Genomic DNA, 23,980 nt, shown 5'->3' with positions numbered 1-23,980 from the left:
CATCTTATAACAGGTAATATATCCTATAGTTATAAACAGTGTCATCTTATAACAGGTAATATATCCCATAGTTATAAACAGTGTCATCTTATAACAGGTAACATCCCATAGTTATAAACAGTGTCATCTTATAACAGGTAACACCCCATAGTTATAAACAGTGTCATCTTATAACAGGTAATATATCCCATAGTTATAAACAGTGTCATCTTATAACAGGTAATATATCCCATAGTTATAAACAGTGTCATCTTATAACAGGTAATATATCCCATAGTTATAAACAGTGTCATCTTATAACAGGTAATATCTCCCATAGTTATAAACAGTGTCATCTTATAACAGGTAACATCCCATAGTTATAAACAGTGTCATCTTATAACAGGTAACATCCCATAATTATAAACAGTGTCATCTTATAACAGGTAATATATCCTATAGTTATAAACAGTGTCATCTTATAACAGGTAACATCCCATAATTATAAACAGTGTCATCTTATAACAGGTAATATATCCCATAGTTATAAACAGTGTCATCTTATAACAGGTAACATATCCCATAGTTATAAACAGTGTCATCTTATAACAGGTAATATATGCTATAGTTATAAACAGTGTCATCTTATAACAGGTAATATATCCCATAGTTATAAACAGTGTCATCTTATAACAGGTAATATATCCCATAGTTATAAACAGTGTCATCTTATAACAGGTAACATATCCCATAGTTATAAACAGTGTCATCTTATAACAGGTAATATATCCTATAGTTATAAACAGTGTCATCTTATAACAGGTAATATTTCCTATAGTTATAAACAGTGTCATCTTATAACAGGTAACATCCCATAATTATAAACAGTGTCATCTTATAACAGGTAATATATCCCATAGTTATAAACAGCGTCATCTGATAACAGGTAATATATCCCATAGTTATAAACAGTGTCATCTTATAACAGGTAACATCCCATAATTATAAACAGTGTCATCTTATAACAGGTAATATATCCCATAGTTATAAACAGTGTCATCTTATAACAGGTAATATATCCTATAGTTATAAACAGTGTCATCTTATAACAGGTAATATATCCCATAGTTATAAACAGTGTCATTTTATAACAGGAAATATATCCTATAGTTACAAACAGTGTCATCTTATAACAGGTAACATCCCATAGTTATAAACAGTGTCATCTTATAACAGGTAATATATCCCATAGTTATAAACAGTGTCATCTTATAACAGGTAACATCCCATAGTTATAAACAGTGTCATCTTATAACAGGTAATATATCCCATAGTTATAAACAGTGTCATCTTATAACAGGTAATATATCCCATAGTTATAAACAGTGTCATCTTATAACAGGTAATATATCCCATAGTTATAAACAGTGTCATCTTATAACAGGTAATATATCCCATAGTTATAAACAGTGTCATCTTATAACAGGTAATATATCCCATAGTTATAAACAGTGTCATCTTATTACAGGTAATATATCCCATAGTTATAAACAGTGTCATTTTATAACGGGTAACAACCCATAATTATAAACAGTGTCATCTTATAACAGGTAACATCCCATAATTATAAACAGTGTCATCTTATAACAGGTAACATTCCATAGTTATAAACAGTGTCATCTTATAACAGGTAATATATCCCATAGTTATAAACAGTGTCATCTTATAACAGGTAACAACCCATAATTATAAACAGTGTCATCTTATAACAGGTAATATATCCCATAGTTATAAACAGTGTCATCTTATAACAGGTAACATCCCATAATTATAAACAGTGTCATCTTATAACAGGTAATATATCCCATAGTTATAAACAGTGTCATCTTACAACAGGTAATATATCCCATAGTTATAAACAGTGTCATCTTATAACAGGTAATATATCCCATAGTTATAAACAGTGTCATCATATAACAGGTAATATATCCCATAGTTATAAACAGTGTCATCTTATAACAGGTAACATCCCATAATTATAAACAGTGTCATCTTATAACAGGTAATATATCCTATAGTTATAAACAGTGTCATCTTATAACAGGTAACATCCCATAATTATAAACAGTGTCATCTTATAACAGGTAACATCCCATAGTTATAAACAGTGTCATCTTATAACAGGTAATATCCCATAGTTATAAACAGTGTCATCTTATAACAGGTAACATCCCATAGTTATAGACAGTGTCATCTTATAACAGGTAATATCCCTCAGTATCTGTTACACCCCATCACAACACAACAGTTATAGTGACCATCTAGTCACCACACAACAGTTATAGTGACCATCTAGTGACCACACAACAGTTATAGTGACCATATAGTCACCACAAAACAGTTATAGTGACCATCTCGTCACCACACAACAGTTATAATGACCATCTAGTGACCACACAACAGTTATAGTGACCATCTAGTCACCACACAACAGTTATAGTGACCATCTAGTCACCACACAACAGTTATAGTGACCATTTAGTCACCACACAACAGTTATAGTGACCATCTAGTCACCACACAACAGTTATAGCCACCATCTAGTCACCACACAACAGTTATAGCCACCATCTAGTCACCACACAAGTTATAGTGACCATATATAGTCACCACACAACAGTTATAGTGATCATCTAGTCACCACACAATAGTTATAGTGACCATCTAGTCACCACACAACAGTTATAGTGACCATCATGTCACCACACAACAGTTATAGTGACCATCTAGTCACCACACAACAGTTATAGTGACCATCTAGTCACCACACAACAGTTATAGTGACCATCTAGTCACCACACAACAGTTATAGTGACCATCTTGTCACCACACAACAGTTATAGTGACCATCTAGTCACCACACAACAGTTATAGTGACCATCTAGTCACCACACAACAGTTATAGTGACCATCTAGTCACCACACAACAGTTATAGTGACCATCTAGTCACCACACAACAGTTAGATACTTTAAGTCCCCACATAATACTCATTACTCTATATTATAATATCCCCACATTTCTGCTTCATCATATACTATATCACCACTTGAATGAATGTATAATGACTAATAAATAATTTGTCATTTCAGCGAAGCATTACCCTAAAACCATGTTATCAAGATCTTACGACTTTGAGACCAAGGACATGTTAGCATATGTATCCTTTTACCAGCTGATGACTTCCTGGAAACTCTCGGCCTTCATAGGTCTGAAATACTTATTGAGTGATCTTTTTGTTGACATTGTCTTTTTCAAGATGTCTATTTATCTATCTCATCACAACAACTGGAGTGACTGTGGGTCAGATATGCCTTAACATAGACCAAAACATACAGTATAAAGAACATGTTCATTGAATTGGCTTGCTTGTTTAGTATATCTACTTATCAAAGGTCATGTCCATTTACTGTAATAGAAAAATGATTACCATACAAAGCTGGAATCTTCTGTAAGCCAATGAGATAAGTTCATGCACTTTTCATAGTAAACATCCTGTTTATTCCGGTCTGAAAATAAAGGTTCAGGGTTGCTGACAGTAAGCATGTGTAAATCGTAAATTGGATTTCTTGTAGTTTCTCTTAGTTTCCATACTTCAAACATGCTCAAGCTACATATTCTGTTTTCCTGCAGAGAGTTTCCCCATGTGATTACCTTCCATATCTGATGGCCAAAAAATCTCACCATATAATCCTTACAGGGGAGTTGACATTGCTCTGTGATATTTGCCTCGGCTTGAATTGTTAAGAAGCAAGAAACAGCATGCGACATGTGTTATTTTGATCTGATTCACTATAATGATTTAAGTCCAATGGTATATATTTGATCTGTTTCATTAATATGTCCCTATAGGTTTACATCGCAAAACCAATCAAAATAATTGACATGGCTGCTTGTTAACGTGTCGTTAATATACAGTGGAACCTCTATAAACCGAACATGCATGGGACATGACTATTTGTTCGGTTTATAGAGGGTTCGGTTTGGAGAAGTTGATCGAAAAATGACCGGTCAAATTCCGGATATAATTGGTTGGACGATGTTTTATTAGAATGCACCCGATTACAAAACGGCACGTACATACTTAGACAATTTGGATTGTCTGAATAATATGCATATTATGAAAGTTAATCAATGTATATATTGCAGAATATATAAGAAAGGCAAATGACTATAACAATAGTTTTAAACAGTATTTTCACATGTACAACTACACTTTACGATCGGCCTACATTTTGTTACATCCGGTGAAGCTTCGTCATGTGGATGGGGCCAATAGTCCGATACGGAATATTTTACACATCAAATAATATTAAAGGGTGTGAAGATGTTTTGTTTCAATATCAATTACAATTGATCAGATGATACTGGTCGTATTTCCGAATCGCTGTTGTCTCATAAAATAAACATCACGGGCTTCTTTACGAAAACAACCCCTTTTGGGCCTCATTTAAATTAAATGCGAAACTCAGGCTTCTAGCTCTACTTGCATTGAGAAGATAAACGAACCGACGTGCTTCAATGAAGTGTGGCATTGTTTCATAATTGTCGTGTTGATTATACACTAGGCCTTCCGTCATATTGCCCCCTTGGGGTATATATTGGATACCTGTACAAATCACCTACATGTACGTAGGTCCCGAGACAATAAGGCTTCACACAATACCCGTCACAGTTGTTGTTTCACGGTTGACTGGCCTGACCTCGTGTCATAATCGCCCAGGTAAGGCCGGTTTTCAGAAGTAATTTTTGGTATATTTTAACAGGAACCGGACACAAAATCAGTCCGGTGTTCGGAATTCAGAGGGATCGGTATTTGGAAGTTTTTTAATACTATAATAAAGAAGGACCAATTCCGTACAATGACAATTCGTTCGGTATTCAGAGGTGTTCGGTTTTTAGAAGGTTCGGTTTTCGGAAGTTACACTGTACATATTTTATGCTTTTATGATGAACATGCTTTCTATTTGACATCTATGTTGACTATTTTCATTTTAGAATTCAGGTTAGCATAATTCAAATGTAATATGATCACATGGAACTTAGTGGTGATATATGGAGTTATTCCCCTTGACTGTTTTATCAGAGAAACCAGCCTGGTAAAATAATTGTAGTGTATGATGAAGACGAGACTATAGCTCATGAAGTAGCCACAACTCTGGTTCAGAGGTTTTATGAAAATCTGTTTCTCCTATCAGGCGGTAAGTCGAACTAAGTTGACAAACAAAGAAAAGCTCATGTATTTGTCATCACTATAATGACATATAGAATAAAGAAAATACTTCAGAACCAAATATATATCATACATTTTGTTTTTAGGGGGTAATTTTTGTCCCCTTCTGTGACAGAAAGTCGTATAAGCGAGACCAAGGTGTTTTCAGTGTATGCTTGGGTTTGAATTCTGGCCCCATAACTTTGTTAATTGTTGGATTCTTCTTCTTCTTTTTAGGTCATCTGACCCAAAGGGTCAGGATGACCTATAGTCATCGTGCTTCGTCCGTCGTCGTCCGCCGTGCGCCGTGCGCCGTCCGTAAACTTTTTCTTTCAAAACGCTACTCCTCCTTAACGCTTGGGTGGATTACTTCCAAATTTGGTTTGAAGCATCATTGGGGGAGGGCAATCATATTTTATATAAATGAGGCTGGTCTGACCCCTGGGGCCAGAAGGGCGGGGCCCCAAAAAGGGAACTTAGGTGAATATTGCTATAAAATCCTACTCCTCCTTTACCCTTAGGTGGAGTACAACTAAATTTGGTGTGAAACATCATTGGGGGAGGGCGGTCATATTTTATATAAATGAAGTTGGTGTGACCCCTGGGGCCTGAGGGGCGGGGCCCCAAAAGGGGAACTTTGATGAAATTTTGCTATAAAATCCTACTCCTCCTTAACCCTTTAGTGGATTTCAACCAGATATGTTGTGAAACATCATTTGGGGAGGGCCGTCATATTTTATATAAATGAGGCTAGTGTGACCCCTGGGGCCTGAGGGGTGGGGCCCCAAATGGGGAACTTTGATGAAATTTTGCTATAAAATCCTACTCCTCCTTAACCCTTCAGTAGATTTCAACCAGATATGTTGTGAAACATCATTGGGGGAGGGTGGTCATATTTTATATAAATGAGGCTGGTGTGAGCCCTGGGGCCAGAGTGACGGGCCCAAAAAAGGGAACTTTGATGAAATTTTGCTATAAAATCCTACTCGTCCTTAACCCTTTGGTGGATTTCAACCAGATATTGTGTGAAACATCATTGGTGGAGGGTGGTCATATTTTATATAAATGAGGCTGGTGTGGCCCCTGGGGCCAGAGGGGCGGGGCCCCAAAAGGGGAACTTTGATGAAATTTTGCTGTAAAATCCTACTCCTCCTAACACCCATAGTGAATTATTACCAAATTTGGTGTGAAACATCATTGGAGGAGGACAATCATATTTTATATAAATGAGGCTGGTTTGACCCCTAGGGCCAGAGGGGCGGGGCCCCAAAAGGGGAACTTTGGTGAATTTTTGCTATAAATCCTACTTCTCTCTAACCGTTGGGTGGATTAATACGAAATATGGTGTGAAACATCCTTTGGGAAGGATGGTCATATTTTATATAAACGAGGCTAGTGTGACCCCTGGGGCCTGAGGGGCAGGGCCCCAAAAGGGGAACTTTGGTGAATATTTGCTGTTAAATCCTAATCCTCCCTAACCTTTTGGTGGATTACAACCAAATTTGATGTGAAACATAAGGTGACGGCAATCATATTTTTTAATGAGACAGGTTTGACCCCTGGGGAAAAAAAGATGGGGCAAAAGGAGCGCTTAGGTTAAACATTTCTTAAAAATGCAATTCCTCCTTAATGCCTGAATTGATTACAACCATATTTAGTATGAAACATCATTGGGGAAAGGCAATCCTAATTGATATAAATGAGTCTTGTCTGACCCATTGGGACAGAGGGGCATGCCCCAAAAATGGGAACTTGGCTAAAATTTTGCTTTATGATGCTGCTCTTCCTGGACAAGCTAAATGGATAAAAACCAAATTTGATCTAAAACATAACTGGCTGCGATAAATAATTTATGGTAATAATGCTGGATTGGGGTGTGTGTCCCTGCTGTGAGTGTAAGTGTTTGTCAGATGACCGTTAAGGCCCATGGGCCTCTTGTTTAGCCCATCTGATGATGGTGGGCTATGTGATGATATTGGGCTATTCAAATCGCCTTGCATCCATTGTCCGTCTGTCCATCCATCCATCCATCCATCCATCCATCCATCCATCCGTCCGTCCCTCCGTCCCTCCGTCCCTCCGTCCGTAAACAATTCTTGTTATTGCTATTTCTCAGAAAGTACTGAAGGGATCTTTCTGAAATTTCTTATGTACGTTGCCCTTGGTCACTAGTTATGCATATTACATTTTGGGACTAATCAGAAAACAACATGGCTGATAGGCAGCCATCTTGGAATTTGACAATTGAAGTTAGTTATTGCTATTTTACAGAAGATACTGAAGGGATCTTTCTTAAATTTCATATGTAGGTTCCCCTTGGTCCCTCGTATTGCATTTTGGGACTAATCTGAAAACAGCATGGCCGACAGCCATTATCGCTAAATCTCAAATTTCATATACAGGTTCCCCTGGTTTGAAAAGTACTGGAGGGATGTTTCTCAATTTACAATGATTAGTAAGAGGGAGGGAAAAATAGAGAGAAGATCAATCTGACATAGAACCTATAAAGATCATTCAGTGGTGGGCACCAAGATCCCTCTGGGATCTCTTCCCCAATGAAGTCATTGAAATTTTCAAAATTGTAAATCTTATGTGTTTTATGTAAGGACAAAAAATCCTGTAATCTATTAGGAATTGACAGGAAAACACTTGATGTATGAATTTAAGATAAGCTTTGATTATTTAACATATTAGTTAAAACCTTACCAGTTGAGATACAACTCCAACAATTTGATGTGTAGGTATGCGGGTTGCCTACAAAGCCTTCCCGGAGGGTCTGTTCACCGGTACTCCAAGTCAGAAAGTGACAGAGGCCAAAAATCCTCCAACAACAGTGCTCAACTCCAGTAAAGACCGATTCACTGAGGAAGACATTGACAGACTTCACGTGTACCTCGACAGCGCCCTCTCCGACCGCAGTGTTGGTAGTAAGTACCATTATTTTATACCCTGCAAAGAAGTAATTTGGTGGATGGGGGGAGGGGGGGGGGGAGGGGGGACTGGTAATCCGTCTGTCCTTGCCAGGATTCTGTCCAGACAGCTCCTACAGTTTTTATCCAAATTACTGTACATGAAACATCACTGATCATAACTGAAGTTTTGCACCTGTGAAGTTGTGCCCCTTTCACCGATAGTTAATCTTATGGTAATGCAACTAGACAACTCCTCTTCAGTTTTAATCCAAACTTTACCGATGTCTGCACTCTGCACTTACTATTTCGATCTGTGTATTTCTAGCTCACCGGTTATGAGTAACGGTGATCTAATGCTGTACCCCGGTGTCCAAAAGTATAACACATCCTTCTAATTTGGTTTATACATTCATTAGAGGTCTAGGAGTGATGTTATGGCAAAATCATGCAGAAAAGATTGTGATTTTTTTTAATCTTACCATTTTGTGGACTTCACTTTTTTGGCACCAAAACCCACTTTTAAAGTTTTTGGTTTTAAGTCCAAAGCCATATACCTCACGCTGTTACAAATCATCTTTGCATTCATTGAGGTCTACATGCGATATTACTGCATGCCAATAAAAGAAAATTGGGATTCAGCTTTGATGGAATAGGAACATAATGAATGCAGCTAAGAAAACAACACCTATAACTAAGAAATTGCCATGACGTACAATTTCAAAATGACATGTTTATACATAATAAAAAAATGAGTGCAAAGTGTGATTGCTGCTGGCGGTGAGCTTCACAATTATTGATTGCACTTGTTATTGCAGTTATGCCCCTTTGCTTATAAATGTTTTGCTGACAACTCCTCCTACAGTTTCCACCAATTAACACTGTTTAAAACTTCACTGATTTTGTAAGCACACACTGACATTGGGTACCTGGATATTTGCTTTCGATTCAAGTGTTTTATTGCAGTTACTACCATTTGGCTATGGTTTTTAAGCTAGTTTACATGTTCACTGAAGTTGTGTGCCTATGCTTACAGTTTTGGTCTGCTGTTAGATTCTACACTTCACCACCCATAGGTATTCCCATGCTCTAACTAGCTATATGCTGAAATTTCACCCATAACATTCATAGTCAATCAAGACATTTAACATTTCTGACACATAACAAAATTGACAGACCCTAAACCCACATAATCTCATCTGTGACCCCATCACCTGTTAGATGTGACATCATTAGTGGTCTGATGGTATGCGCTGTAAGTATGCTTCATCATGTAGTGTAACCAAAGTGGTACTCCAGTGACATTACCGGTATTGTATCATGTTTTGGTGGAGTGATTCAGATACTACAGTGACATTACCAGTATTGTATCATGTTTTGGTGGAGTGATTCAGATACTACAGTGACATTACCGGTATTGTATCATGTTTTGGTGGAGGTGATTCAGATACTACAGTGACATTACCGGTATTGTATCATGTTTTGGTGGAGTGATTCAGATACTACAGTGACATTACTGGTATTGTATCATGTTTTGGTGGAGTGATTCAGATACTCCAGTGACATTACCAGTATTGTATCATGTTTTGGTGAAGTGATTCAGATACTCCAGTGACATTACCGGTATTGTATCATGTTTTGGTGGAGTGATTCAGATACTCCAGTGACATTACTGGTATTGTATCATGTTTTGGTGGAGTGATTCAGATACTACAGTGACATTACTGTATTGTATCATGTTTTGGTGGAGTGATTCAGATACTACAGTGACATTACCAGTATTGTATCATGTTTTGGTGGAGTGATTCAGATACTACAGTGACATTACCGGTATTGTATCATGTTTTGGTGGAGTGATTCAGATACTACAGTGACATTACTGGTATTGTATCATGTTTTGGTGGAGTGATTCAGATACTCCAGTGACATTACCAGTATTGTATCATGTTTTGGTGAAGTGATTCAGATACTCCAGTGACATTACTGGTATTGTATCATGTTTTGGTGGAGTGATTCAGATACTCCAGTGACATTACCGGTATTGTATCATGTTTTGGTGGAGTGATTCAGATACTACAGTGACATTACTGTATTGTATCATGTTTTGGTGGAGTGATTCAGATACTACAGTGACATTACCAGTATTGTATCATGTTTTGGTGGAGTGATTCAGGTAGCAGTGTACAGTAAAAATGCCAAATTCTGAAAAATATGGCACATGCTTTAGATATGTAAACATTGCCAGTTAACCTTACATATAACCTCTAATAAAGTATATATATTTGAAATCTGTACAACATTTGCAATTTTAATAGAGCTCTGAAGGATAAGTAAACTGATATTTTCTGTGATTTTTAGAGCTGTGAATACCATGGTAACAGCTTAAAAAATTCTCAAAAATTGCAAAATATTATGATATTTGACCCAAAATGGCACAATTCTCTACACAATTTTTTTTCTGAAACCTATTTAAAATTAAATATCTCTATCCCAAAGACAGAATTAATCTTGTTTGGACATATGTTGTAAATTAAGTTTTTCCGCTATCTTACCTTTTCTGTGGGCTTCCATTTTGCGCTGTAGGCCAAACTAAATTTCCTGTGTAAACACACGTTCGGAAAATCCGGATATTTAAAATCCGGAACCAATTTATTGATTTTTGTTTTGATAAATGTGAAGCCTGTATGTACTACTTCATACTGGATATACCAATTATAGTGTACATTTATTTTTTCATTTTTTATACATATCATAATACAGGAGTTATTTGCTTAACAAAAAAATTGCCCATGGCCAGGCTGTCTTACTGTGGTGTGCTACCTTATACATCACTTTTGTTAATTCTAATTTTACTAAAAAGCCCATGAATGTCTAGAATATGTTCCGACGAACAAAATGACATATCGGGTTACTGTGTATCTTTAATAGTCACCGAGTATTGCTGATTTCCCTGAGAGGTGTATTTTGACAACTTTTTCTCCCAATCCAGTAATAAGGGGAGGTAATTTTAAAGATGAAAACTCCCATAATTCTGTATATCTCTTGAATAAAGTTGTGTTTTGAGTTGAATGTGGTACTTTGAGTCTCTGTGCATGTAATCAAGCAAAAAATACTATACAACTATCAAATTTAGCCTTGTAATATGACGTCATAGTTACCATGACGTCATCAGTAACTATGATGTCATCAGATGGTATCCATGACGTCATAAATACTCAATGGTGTCATAATAAATAACCAAATTCCTTTCCAAACCTCAGCTTAGCAACACATGCAATATTCTAACTGATAAATCATGACATGACATCCAAGATTTCAAAATGTCATGCCTATGACATCACAGTCATCTGTTTCCACCCCGGTAATTCAGATATGTACCAATGATCATATGAAAGTGTCCGCTGATCCCATTTTATGCGGAAAATGCTATTTTTTCTGCTTTACCGAAGGAAGTGACAATAATTGACAATATTGTATCAACCGTACACTCCATCAATTGAAATTACATGCTTACCAATGTATAAATAAATTGAAAATAATGGTTTCACCAAATATTTCAAAAAATAACACTTACTGTAATAGTTTCCATGGATACGGGGTAATAAATCAGGTAAAACAAACCAGAATTCAGTCTATATGGTTTGTTAGATACCCAATAAGTTATTTTGGGTTTGTTATAAAACATAGAATATCTTTTCAATTTACACTGACTCATTAACATTATGCTTAATTAACCCACCCTTAAAATGGGTAAATATGCGAGTTACCTCCCTTGATTCCTCTAATATGACAAGCCTGATAATAAACAAGTTTTAAATTGTTTTTATGCATTTTTGAGCAATAATGAACTAAAATGAAGCTTAATCAAGCATAATTAAGCACAATTTCCAAAAAATAACATTTTTCAGCCCCTATAAGGTAGCAGTGTACAGTAAAAATGCCAAATTCTGAAAAATATGGCACATGCTTTAGATATGTAAACATTGCCAGTTAACCTTACATATAACCTCTAATAAAGTATATATATTTGAAATCTGTACAACATTTGCAATTTTAATAGAGCTCTGAAGGATAAGTAAACTGATATTTTCTGTGATTTTTAGAGCTGTGAATACCATGGTAACAGCTTAAAAAATTCTCAAAAATTGCAAAATATTATGATATTTGACCCAAAATGGCACAATTCTCTACACAATTTTTTTTCTGAAACCTATTTAAAATTAAATATCTCTATCCCAAAGACAGAATTAATCTTGTTTGGACATATGTTGTAAATTAAGTTTTTCCGCTATCTTACCTTTTCTGTGGGCTTCCATTTTGCGCTGTAGGCCAAACTAAATTTCCTGTGTAAACACACGTTCGGAAAATCCGGATATTTAAAATCCGGAACCAATTTATTGATTTTTGTTTTTAATAAATGTGAAGCCTGTATGTACTACTTCATACTGGATATACCAATTATAGTGTACATTTATTTTTTCATTTTTTATACATATCATAATACAGGAGTTATTTGCTTAACAAAAAAATTGCCCATGGCCAGGCTGTCTTACTGTGGTGTGCTACCTTATACATCACTTTTGTTAATTCTAATTTTACTAAAAAGCCCATGAATGTCTAGAATATGTTCCGACGAACAAAATGACATATCGGGTTACTGTGTATCTTTAATAGTCACCGAGTATTGCTGATTTCCCTGAGAGGTGTATTTTGACAACTTTTTCTCCCAATCCAGTAATAAGGGGAGGTAATTTTAAAGATGAAAACTCCCATAATTCTGTATATCTCTTGAATAAAGTTGTGTTTTGAGTTGAATGTGGTACTTTGAGTCTCTGTGCATGTAATCAAGCAAAAAATACTATACAACTATCAAATTTAGCCTTGTAATATGACGTCATATTTACCATGACGTCATCAGTAACTATGATGTCATCAGATGGTATCCATGACGTCATAAATACTCAATGGTGTCATAATAAATAACCATATTCCTTTCCAAACCTCAGCTTAGCAACACATGCAATATTCTAACTGATAAATCATGACATGACATCCAAGATTTCAAAATGTCATGCCTATGACATCACAGTCATCTGTTTCCACCCCGGTAATTCAGATATGTACCAATGATCATATGAAAGTGTCCGCTGATCCCATTTTATGCGGAAAATGCTATTTTTTCTGCTTACCGAAGGAAGTGACAATAATTGACAATATTGTATCAACCGTACACTCCATCAATTGAAATTACATGCTTACCAATGTATAAATAAATTGAAAATAATGGTTTCACCAAATATTTCAAAAAATAACACTTACTGTAATAGTTTCCATGGATACGGGGTAATAAATCAGGTAAAACAAACCAGAATTCAGTCTATATGGTTTGTTAGATACCCAATAAGTTATTTTGGGTTTGTTATAAAACATAGAATTTTCTTTTCAATTTACACTGACTCATTAACATTATGCTTAATTAACCCACCCTTAAAATGGGTAAATATGCGAGTTACCTCCCTTGATTCCTCTAATATGACAAGCCTGATAATAAACAAGTTTTAAATTGTTTTTATGCATTTTTGAGCAATAATGAACTAAAATGAAGCTTAATCAAGCATAATTAAGCACAATTTCCAAAAAATAACATTTTTCAGCCCCTATAAGGTAGCAGTGTACAGTAAAAATGCCAAATTCTGAAAAATATGGCACATGCTTTAGATATGTAAACATTGCCAGTTAACCTTACATATAACCTCTAATAAAGTATATATATTTGAAATCTGTACAACATTTGCAATTTTAATAGAGCTCTGAAGGATAAGTAAACTGATATTTTCTGTGATTTTTAGAGCTGTGAATACCATGGTAACAGCTTAAAAAATTCTCAAAAATTGCAAAATATTATGATATTTGACCCAAAATGGCACAATTCTCTACACAATTTTTTTTCTGAAACCTATTTAAAATTAAATATCTCTATCCCAAAGACAGAATTAATCTTGTTTGGACATATGTTGTAAATTAAGTTTTTCCGCTATCTTACCTTTTCTGTGGGCTTCCATTTTGCGCTGTAGGCCAAACTAAATTTCCTGTGTAAACACACGTTCGGAAAATCCGGATATTTAAAATCCGGAACCAATTTATTGATTTTTGTTTTAATAAATGTGAAGCCTGTATGTACTACTTCATACTGGATATACCAATTATAGTGTACATTTATTTTTTCATTTTTTATACATATCATAATACAGGAGTTATTTGCTTAACAAAAAAATTGCCCATGGCCAGGCTGTCTTACTGTGGTGTGCTACCTCAGATACTACAGTGACATTACCGGTATTGTATCATGTTTTGGTGGAGTGATTCAGATACTACAGTGACATTACCAGTATTGTATCATGTTTTGGTGGAGTGATTCAGATACTACAGTGACATTACGGTATTGTATCATGTTTTGGTGGAGTGATTCAGATACTACAGTGACATTACCAGTATTGTATCATGTTTTGGTGGAGTGATTCAGATACTACAGTGAATTACCGGTATTGTATCATGTTTTGGTGGAGTGATTCAGATACTACAGTGACATTACCAGTATTGTATCATGTTTTGGTGGAGTGATTCAGATACTACAGTGACATTACTGTATTGTATCATGTTTTGGTGGAGTGATTCAGATACTACAGTGACATTACCGGTATTGTATCATGTTTTGGTGGAGTGATTCAGATACTCCAGTGACATTACCAGTATTGTATCATGTTTTGGTGGAGTGATTCAGATACTCCAGTGACATTACCAGTATTGTATCATGTTTTGGTGAAGTGATTCAGATACTACAGTGACATTACCAGTATTATATCATGTTTTGGTGGAGTGATTCAGATACTACAGTGACATTACCAGTATTGTATCATGTTTTGGTGGAGTGATTCAGATACTACAGTGACATTACCGGTATTGTATCATGTTTTGGTGGAGTGATTCAGATACTACAGTGACATTACCAGTATTGTATCATGTTTTGGTGGAGTGATTCAGATACTACAGTGACATTACTGGTATTGTATCATGTTTTGGTGGAGTGATTCAGATACTACAGTGACATTACCGGTATTGTATCATGTTTTGGTGGAGTGATTCAGATACTACAGTGACATTACCAGTATTGTATCATGTTTTGATAAAGTGATTCAGGTATTATCAGATAACTTTGAAGGGCCATATTCTAACGATGTTATCTAATGTTTTGTAGGTCGGCTTTCCAATGCCAGTACATCATCCAGTAGAATAGGAGGAGCTTCACAGATGTCCAAAGCTAGTAAGCCAGAATGGGCGGTGAAGGGCCGCAAAGCTTTCAAACCATGACCTCATTTTCACAGTATTAACAGGTACAATTTTATCATGCCCCCCCAAATATTATACCTCCACCTAGTTAAAAGGGGTTATATAGTAAAGTGCTTTGTCTCTGTGTCCATCTTTAGTATATCTCATGAAACACTCAGTCTCTTGACTTTGTTCATAATCCGACCATAATATCATAGCATCGAGCTCTATAACACTTGATTACAATTAAAGCCACATACTGTTAAAGAAATGTTTACATTTCATGCTCTTTACAGATTTCAGACTTAATATATACCTAACAAAGTGTTGCATATCATTCAAAAACTGGAGTAAAATGTGTATTTATGAAAGTATACGTATAATTTCCAAAAATAATAACTAGGTCTGACAGAACAAGTATGCGAAATAGTTCCATAATGCAACAGCAGGTTATCAGTCTATATAAAATGGCGGAACACCAAATGCGTGAACCTGCCAAAACACAGACAGATTCTGCCAAAAAGGAACGTAAAAGGGACTGGAACTGGCAAAACTCGAGTATTACCTTAGGAAAGGAAATGATTCGTTGCCACTTAGAGAGAGAAGAAAAGTGAATAGACTCGAAGTCCGATTTTGCATGATGTCTATTGGATTGCTTGTTAGCTTTTGAACATTGTCAACTTCACTGATCTAAAATTTCATCGATGTTTTGTAGTATGCATATTGCTGCATTTTAAAATTAAGTATTTAGATGTATATTTGTTTATTTTGTTCAATTATTCCGCAAATATTCTGTTAATATGTTTAAATGAAAGCATTATTAGGTTAAGTTCACATATGCTCGATATGTAAACAACAGCCATGTGTGTAGTTTATGTGCAGTGCACATTGTTATAGCCTCGTTCTCGGCTCTGTGACAAATCTCGCGATAAAAATAAATGTGGCGAGTTGTTTTTATACACTGATGTCTCAAGGACTCCCTCGGTCAAGCGTCTAGGCCATTGGTCATTTTAATGTTAGGAGAACATGAATGAGCATCTTCGATTGCCATTAATACATGTGTGCAACTAGAATTTTAGGTTATTTTGGAGTATGTGGCCTTAAAGATAATCATTTATATATATTTTTGAGAGGGAATGGGGAATATCTTTGATTTTTTTCAACTGACTGTGAATAATGATAAAAAGCATAGTAAAAAAAAACTTGGATGTTTAATTCTATTCATATATGTTAGATTTAAATAGTTGTCTATGAACTGCCAATGGTGTCATGTCATATCTGAATACTGTTTATTAAAATTTGTAACTCTGTCTTTTTTTTTTTTTAAGAATATCTGAGCTGCTTGGTCGTCACAGGCATGGGTAGATTCACAGGGAAGTGGAAGTCATCACTGGAGTCAGAAGTACCTCAAAAATGTTTAATACTAACTGATATATGTGTATGCACCTTTGATGTGTGGCAATAGACAGAGATGAGGACCAACTTTCTATTTCACTGTATTGCTTATCATTTGTGTGATAATACATCTAAAATGAAATAAATATTGCAATCTTTTGTTATATTTCAATATTCACAGTTAAAAAATAAAGTGATTATCATTGCTTTTGTCAAGAATTTGTTGGTCAGCAATATTGCTAGACTTTATATCAAATGGTGGAATCTGTCTACGCTTTGTTAATCTATGCATTAGATATCACAAAAATGAAAAGAAAAAAATGCTCTGTAAAATTTAACCTCCAATTCAAAACAAGCTATGATTCTTCCTGTATCCTGATAACAAAATAAAATGGAAAATATTTGTCAATGAGGCATAAAATCTATTTCTTGGGAACAACAGATTTAATTGTACCAGATCTTAAACACATCATCTGCCTTTGCATGCTTTACCTCACCTTTTCTCCACTGTAGTCTATATGGGGAGTTTTCTGAGCTGCTGATAGGACATTCTGACCACATTCTGTTGGTAAACTCCGTCCATAACCCATGTTTATTGAATGGGTATTATTAGGAAATATGTGTATTGAATGGGTATTATTAGGAAATATGTTTATTTCAAAAGTTTTTATTCACTTATTTAGGTTTTAAAGTTTAAGTCTCAAATCAAATATTGATATGCCATTGAATATTACATTAAAACATGAGAGAGTATGAAAGGTTTAATATTTAATAGGGTGACACTCTGTACTTGTATTGGTTGTTGTTAGCCACATGATACTTAAACCTAGAGTTTATTGTTATCGTATCAGTGTGTGGAATGTTCACTATATATATAAAGACTGAAAGTTGTATATTTTTGTATTTGTGTTGAAAAATATTTCTTGTGTTTTTTACAAATGTGTGGCCTTTTTAAAGAGAATTATCTCCCCTTACCTTTATTTGGATTTGCTATACTGAATGTCATTCATGATATTGTATATCACACTTACTACATGATAAAATCAAACATCATTCTAGGCTTGACTTTCAATAGCTTATTTATTAACAAAACTCAATGTTTTTTATCTGTCTTTCACTGCCATATGAAGAAAGAGTCTTAAATTATAGAGAATATGAGAATTGTGTCTGTTCTGTGCTAAAATGTGTGGAAGATAGAAGTAGGTAAGAGAGTGAGTGTCCTCTATTATAGGGAGTATTGGAAATGATACCCTTTAGTATACAGTGAGTATAAGAGGTGAGAAGTGAGAGTGCTTCTCTATTGTAGAGTAAATGAGAGATGAGAAGCGTAACTGTTTATCCTCTATTACCCAAGTATAATGTAAATGAGAGATGAGAAGTGTAACGTTCTGTTTATCCTCTATTACCCAAGTATAATGTAAATGAGAGATGGGAAGTGTAGCTGTTTATCCTCTATTACCCAGGTATAATGTAAATGAGAGATGAGAAGTGTAACGTTCTGTTTATCCTCTATTACCCAGGTATAATGTAAATGAGAGATGAGAAGTGTAGCTGTTTATCCTCTATTACCCAAGTATAATGTAAATGAGAGGTGAGAAGTGTAACTGTTTATCCTCTATTACCCAGGTATATTGTAAATGAGAGATGAGAAGTGTAACGTTCTGTTTATCCTCTATTACCCAGGTATAATGTAAATGAGAGGTGAGAAGTGTAGCTGTTTATCCTCTATTACCCAGGTATAATGTAAATGAGAGATGAGAAGTGTAACGTTCTGTTTATCCTCTATTACCCAGGTATAATGTAAATGAGAGATGAGAAGTGTAGCTGTTTATCCTCTATTACCCAAGTATAATGTAAATGAGAGATGAGAAGTGTAACTGTTTATCCTCTACTACCCAGGTATAATGTAAATGAGAGATGAGAAGTGTAACTGTTTATCCTCTACTACCCAGGTATAATGTAAATGAGAGATGAGAAGTGTAACTGTTTATCCTCTACTACCCAGGTATAATGTAAATGAGAGATGAGAAGTGTAACTGTTTATCCTCTATTACCCAGGTATAATGTAAATGAGAGATGAGAAGTGTAACGTTCTGTTTATTCTCTATTACCCAGGTATAATGTAAATGAGAGATGAGAAGTGTAGCTGTTTATCCTCTATTACCCAGGTATAATGTAAATGAGAGGTGAGAAGTGTAACTGTTTATCCTCTATTACCCAGGTATATTGTAAATGAGAGATGAGAAGTGTAACGTTCTGTTTATCCTCTATTACCCAGGTATAATGTAAATGAGAGATGAGAAGTGTAACTGTTTATCCTCTATTACCCAGGTATAATGTAAATGAGAGATGAGAAATGTAGCTGTTTATCCTCTATTACCCAGGTATAATGTAAATGAGAGATGAGAAGTGTAGCTGTTTATCTTCTATTACCCAGGTATAATGTAAATGAGAGATGAGAAGTGTAGCTGTTTATCTTCTATTACCCAGGTATAATGTAAATGAGAGATGAGAAGTGTAGCTGTTTATCCTCTATTACCCAGGTATAATGTAAATGAGAGATGAGAAGTGTAGCTGTTTATCCTCTATTACCCAGGTATAATGTAAATGAGAGATGAGAAGTGTAGCTGTTTTTCTCTCATATCTCGCCATGTTGGATAGAGTTTGCCCATGTAAGATAGCTATGTAAGATAAATCTATCTTACATAGCATTTCACGCGCGCGGATTAATCTGCGTTCAAGGGGGACAACTCTCACAACGTCGTCTGCTTGTGTTCACAAAAATACATACATTCTTAGATAAATATATATCATATCAGCAGTAAATCAATAGGGCTACACGGTTAAACGATTAGACATTTCATCTGAGCGAACATATAACTCCGTTACTGTAACAAACAGTTAGACTACGCCTACAGGCCTGTTGTAACAGTTACAGTACAATACAGACTTGCCTACCCGACAGATTTGTCATTTGTCATTAAAAACATGTAAACACACACAATCACCTGGCAATGACAGGAAGTAAAATAAAAGCCACACATAAAAAAAATATAAAAAAGAAAATGTCAAACGTCACAACCTATGAAATGGTTCCGTTTGCGTCAGCAGGGGGCCCTGGAATTTGTTTACTCTACGGTACTGTCAGTAACTGTTAGGCCTACTCAGTAACCTGTGTATTTGGAAGTTGGGAATTGGCTCTTAAATGAACAAACATTCGGTAAAAATGACACCCCTCGATGTTCATATAAAAAATATTTATTTCAATTGTAACTCAGAGTCTATATTTGTGTAGAGTAACCATGAAAACTAACTGCCATCCTAGCCTTTCAATATGATCATCGTTAGCCTATCGACTGACCTACCTTCGTCATTCCATCAAGACAACCGGTTAAACACATATAATCCTATGTCACAGAAAAGATCGAATACTCGTATAGAGTCACTGTTCGCTGGTTCACACACGAAGTTGCCAAAATCACAGTGAATTTAAAATTACCAGCCACGAAACATCGCCGCGTCATGGCGATCGAGATCGACATCACTCTCATTGAACTATGAATGGAATTCCAATGACAGTCGTGACGTCATGCAGTGACGTAGTATTTTATAAAAAAAAAATTTGACTTGACATTTAAAAGTACAGTGTGTTCTGTGAAATGATTAAATATGTCGAGGTGCAAATCAAATTATATGTGAAGTTGGGAAACTCATTTCAGCGTTGGCTTTCAGTATTGTTGATAGAACTTCTTTTTCTCGGATGTTGACAATTTGATCACGGCCACGTAAAAGTCGGTCAAGTTACGGTAATTTTTATCGGCGAATTGTTCATTCGTTCATCACTTAACCACAAAATGAATGAAATTTGTGTGCAAACATTGTTTGCTAAAAATAGGCTATGATCTTTCAGAATATCATAAGTATATTTAGTAAAAACGTCAAATAAAGAAATTAAAAAATTGAAGAAAATGGATGGCTGAGGGACACTTTCGCCAGAAATTCGGTAATGATATGAGAGAAAAAGACTCTTTCATTATGTGTGTATGTAGGATAGGGATATTCCACCCTCGGGATCACAAAATGTGGTAAAACCCTCGGCAAGCCTCGGGTTTCACCACATTTTGTGACCCCTCGGGTGGAATGTCCCTATCCTACATATACACATATGAAAGAGTCTTATAATCCTCTATTACCCAGGTATAATGTAAATGAGAGATGAGAAGTGTAGCTGTTTATCCTCTATTACCCAGGTATAATGTAAATGAGAGGTGAGAAGTGTAGCTGTTTATCCTCTATTACCCAGGTATAATGTAAATGAGAGGTGAGAAGTGTAGCTGTTTATCCTCTATTACCCAGGTATAATGTAAATGAGAGATGAGAAGTGTAGCTGTTTATCCTCTATTACCCAGGTATAATGTAAATGAGAGGTGAGAAGTGTAGCTGTTTATCCTCTATTACCCAGGTATAATGTAAATGAGAGGTGAGAAGTGTAACGTTCTGTTTATCCTCTATTACCCAGGTATAATGTAAATGAGAGATGAGAAGTGTAGCTGTTTATCCTCTATTACCCAGGTATAATGTAAATGAGAGATGAGAAGTGTAACGTTCTGTTTATCCTCTATTACCCAGGTATAATGTAAATGAGAGGTGAAAAGTGTAACTGTTTATCCTCTATTACCCAAGTATATTCAGTAGATGAAAAGTCTGAGTCCTCGTCCTCTGATGAAAAGAAGATGAGAGTTGTAAATGAGAAATTCAGGTGTTTTGTCCTGCTTTTGAGAGCTGATTTTGGAGAGTGATGATATTTGATGTACTTTTGTTTGTTAGTCCATAAGTAATATCACATTATTAGTTAGGTTCTTGTATCTGACCAAGCACAGAAATATGTGACTTGTTCGAGCCTCATATAAATTACTGACCACACATACTCCTTGGTAGTAGTTAAATCCTTGTAAAGATTTATTTTTTTTTTACTTTTTTGAAAACACTGATATGGTTTTGAGACCTAAAATGCCACATTGGGAGATCTCTAAAGTTTACTCTCCCAATCTTGTCATTGACAACAGCAGAAAATAATGCTAAAAACCTAAATTATTTACCTCATTCTGTGACTGCATCATTGATGTTGTTGTCACTAGCACTAAAAAACACTAAGCGACTGATAAATAAGTACATGCATTTGTTTGAATATTTATGATTTGTACATACTATCAATGTGAGCATCGCCTATATTGTCAATAAATATCATGATGCAAACAGTTGTTGGCTTCTTTATAACTACTTAATATAGAATTGATATCGGTAGCATTTTAATGTCAATAATAATATTCAAATGTTCTGTATTAAAGTATAAGTTGTTCATTAAAATAGCATGACGGCTTATTTCATTGGTAATTTAAGGACTGAAGCTGAAATGCAGAGATCCTTATTTCTATCATCAAACTTTGGAAATCATTGGTTCATATCTGTCTCCTTAGACCATTCCAGTCATTTCATCTGCTAGTGGATATTTTAGAAATGTTTGCTACCTAAATTATTGATATTAAAAAATATATATAATTATTAATATGGTACGATATTGGTTAATTTGGCCAACGTTTGGTCTTCTTGTCTCCCTTTGTATAACTACACAGTGAAAGTAGTAAAATTTGTTTCTTAAATGGGCTAATATATAGTAAAGCAATAATCTGGGTAGTGTCAATGCATGTTTATGATATTACGATCTTTATTAAGAACTGTAAAAAAAAAAAAAAAAAAAAAAAAATTATTCAAATTTTTTCCACATAATCACATACATCTACACATCACATGTAATTGGATATATTATCAATCACTTTATAACTCATTATTCAATGACAATTTTAAATAGATTATTTAAATTATCATTATGTTCATATAATATGAATGTACAGTACATTACACATGTAAAAAAAAAAGGACATGGATCTGTTTACCTTTTCTTGTTTACTGACCTTATCTTTATACTCATAATATAAATGTACAAGTACAACACCTGTAAAATATGGACATGTTTCTACAGTTGTTACCTCATGAAACATGGTAAAATTATAAACAGAAACTGTGTAGTTTACAAACCCATTGGTTTAGCAATAGACAAATATTTAATAAAAACTAAATAAGAACTGTAAAAATATATTACGATTTTTATCTATAATTTAAGAACCGTAAAAATTATATTTATGTCTATGAACTATAGTAACTATACATGTAAAAATTGTCACATACGAATTGCATTTTAGGTCATTTGAAACTCAAGGGACATATTGATGATGCCTTTAACATCCTTTTCCGTCTTCCATCGTAAAAGATATGTTATTTGTATATATATATATTCCACTACTTAATAAACAAGAGGCCCAGAGTCCTGATATTAGGTCAGTAGTATGCTTGGATGAACAATCCTGGATACTTTCATAGTCACAAGTGTCAAATAACATGATCAGTTGAATGACCTTTCCTACATTAAATGTCGAAGGGGCCAAATGTGCTAAAATATTTACTTTAAAATCTAAAAGCATCACCTATCAATTGTATCATCGTTATTTGGCGAAATAATTGATAAGAAATAAAGTTATTTTGATCACTTCTGTCGGTGACCATTGGTTAAAAATGATGATCGACAAAATAAAAGGAGGATGTACGTATTCAGAATAGTATTAAGAATGTTAATGGTGCGGCTTTTTACCACAGGAAAATGCGGGAATAGGCGTAAGCTATTGTAGTTAATGCTTTATTGAATTGTACTACTTATTCTTAAATATTGGTTAAACTAAATAATGGTGATGTAGCAATCTGTTGTCACGTGATAATGATGACAGAACATGTTGGAAAGGTATCTGATAGTATCTAATGCTGAAACAGGACGACATTGTGTGGTCACGATAGCACTGAGACAGGAAATGTTGACAATGAGTGTACAAGAGATAGAAATAGTTGGAAAAGTTGACAATCATCTATGGTGTTCCGTTAGGGCCAAATTTCCAATATCGCTCCTTCGCTCCTTATCGCTAAACGCGAAGGATTGAAGGAGCGAAAACACGATGACGAAGGAGCGATATTGGAAATTTGGCCCTAACGGA

At 35.0% G+C, this 23,980-nt stretch overlaps 1 protein-coding gene across 10 annotated transcripts in view; it reads left to right on the top strand.

Annotated features, from left to right (window-relative positions):
- LOC117331716 (centrosomal protein of 41 kDa-like) overlaps window positions 1-22,139 on the top strand; it is a 58,173-nt gene extending 36,034 nt beyond the window's left edge. For 2 of the 10 annotated variants that reach the window (XM_033890564.1, XM_033890566.1), the window contains 6 exons: window positions 3,131-3,198; window positions 5,125-5,239; window positions 7,992-8,177; window positions 15,415-15,550; window positions 16,814-18,233; window positions 21,078-22,139. In XM_033890564.1, the coding sequence (XP_033746455.1) occupies window positions 3,131-3,198; window positions 5,125-5,239; window positions 7,992-8,177; window positions 15,415-15,527 (482 nt within the window). In that variant the 3' untranslated portion in view covers window positions 15,528-15,550; window positions 16,814-18,233; window positions 21,078-22,139. The other 8 variants (XM_033890565.1, XR_004533636.1, XR_004533637.1 and 5 more) reach the window with 8 other exon arrangements.
- Window positions 22,140-23,980: the final 1,841 nt, after the last annotated feature.

The sequence above is a fragment of the Pecten maximus genome, chromosome 7 (assembly GCF_902652985.1).
Source record: "Pecten maximus chromosome 7, xPecMax1.1, whole genome shotgun sequence".
In the NCBI taxonomy this organism is placed as follows: Eukaryota; Metazoa; Mollusca; class Bivalvia; order Pectinida; family Pectinidae; genus Pecten; species Pecten maximus.
Note: the sequence above shows the minus strand (reverse complement) of the source record. Positions and strands in the feature narration are given on the sequence as shown.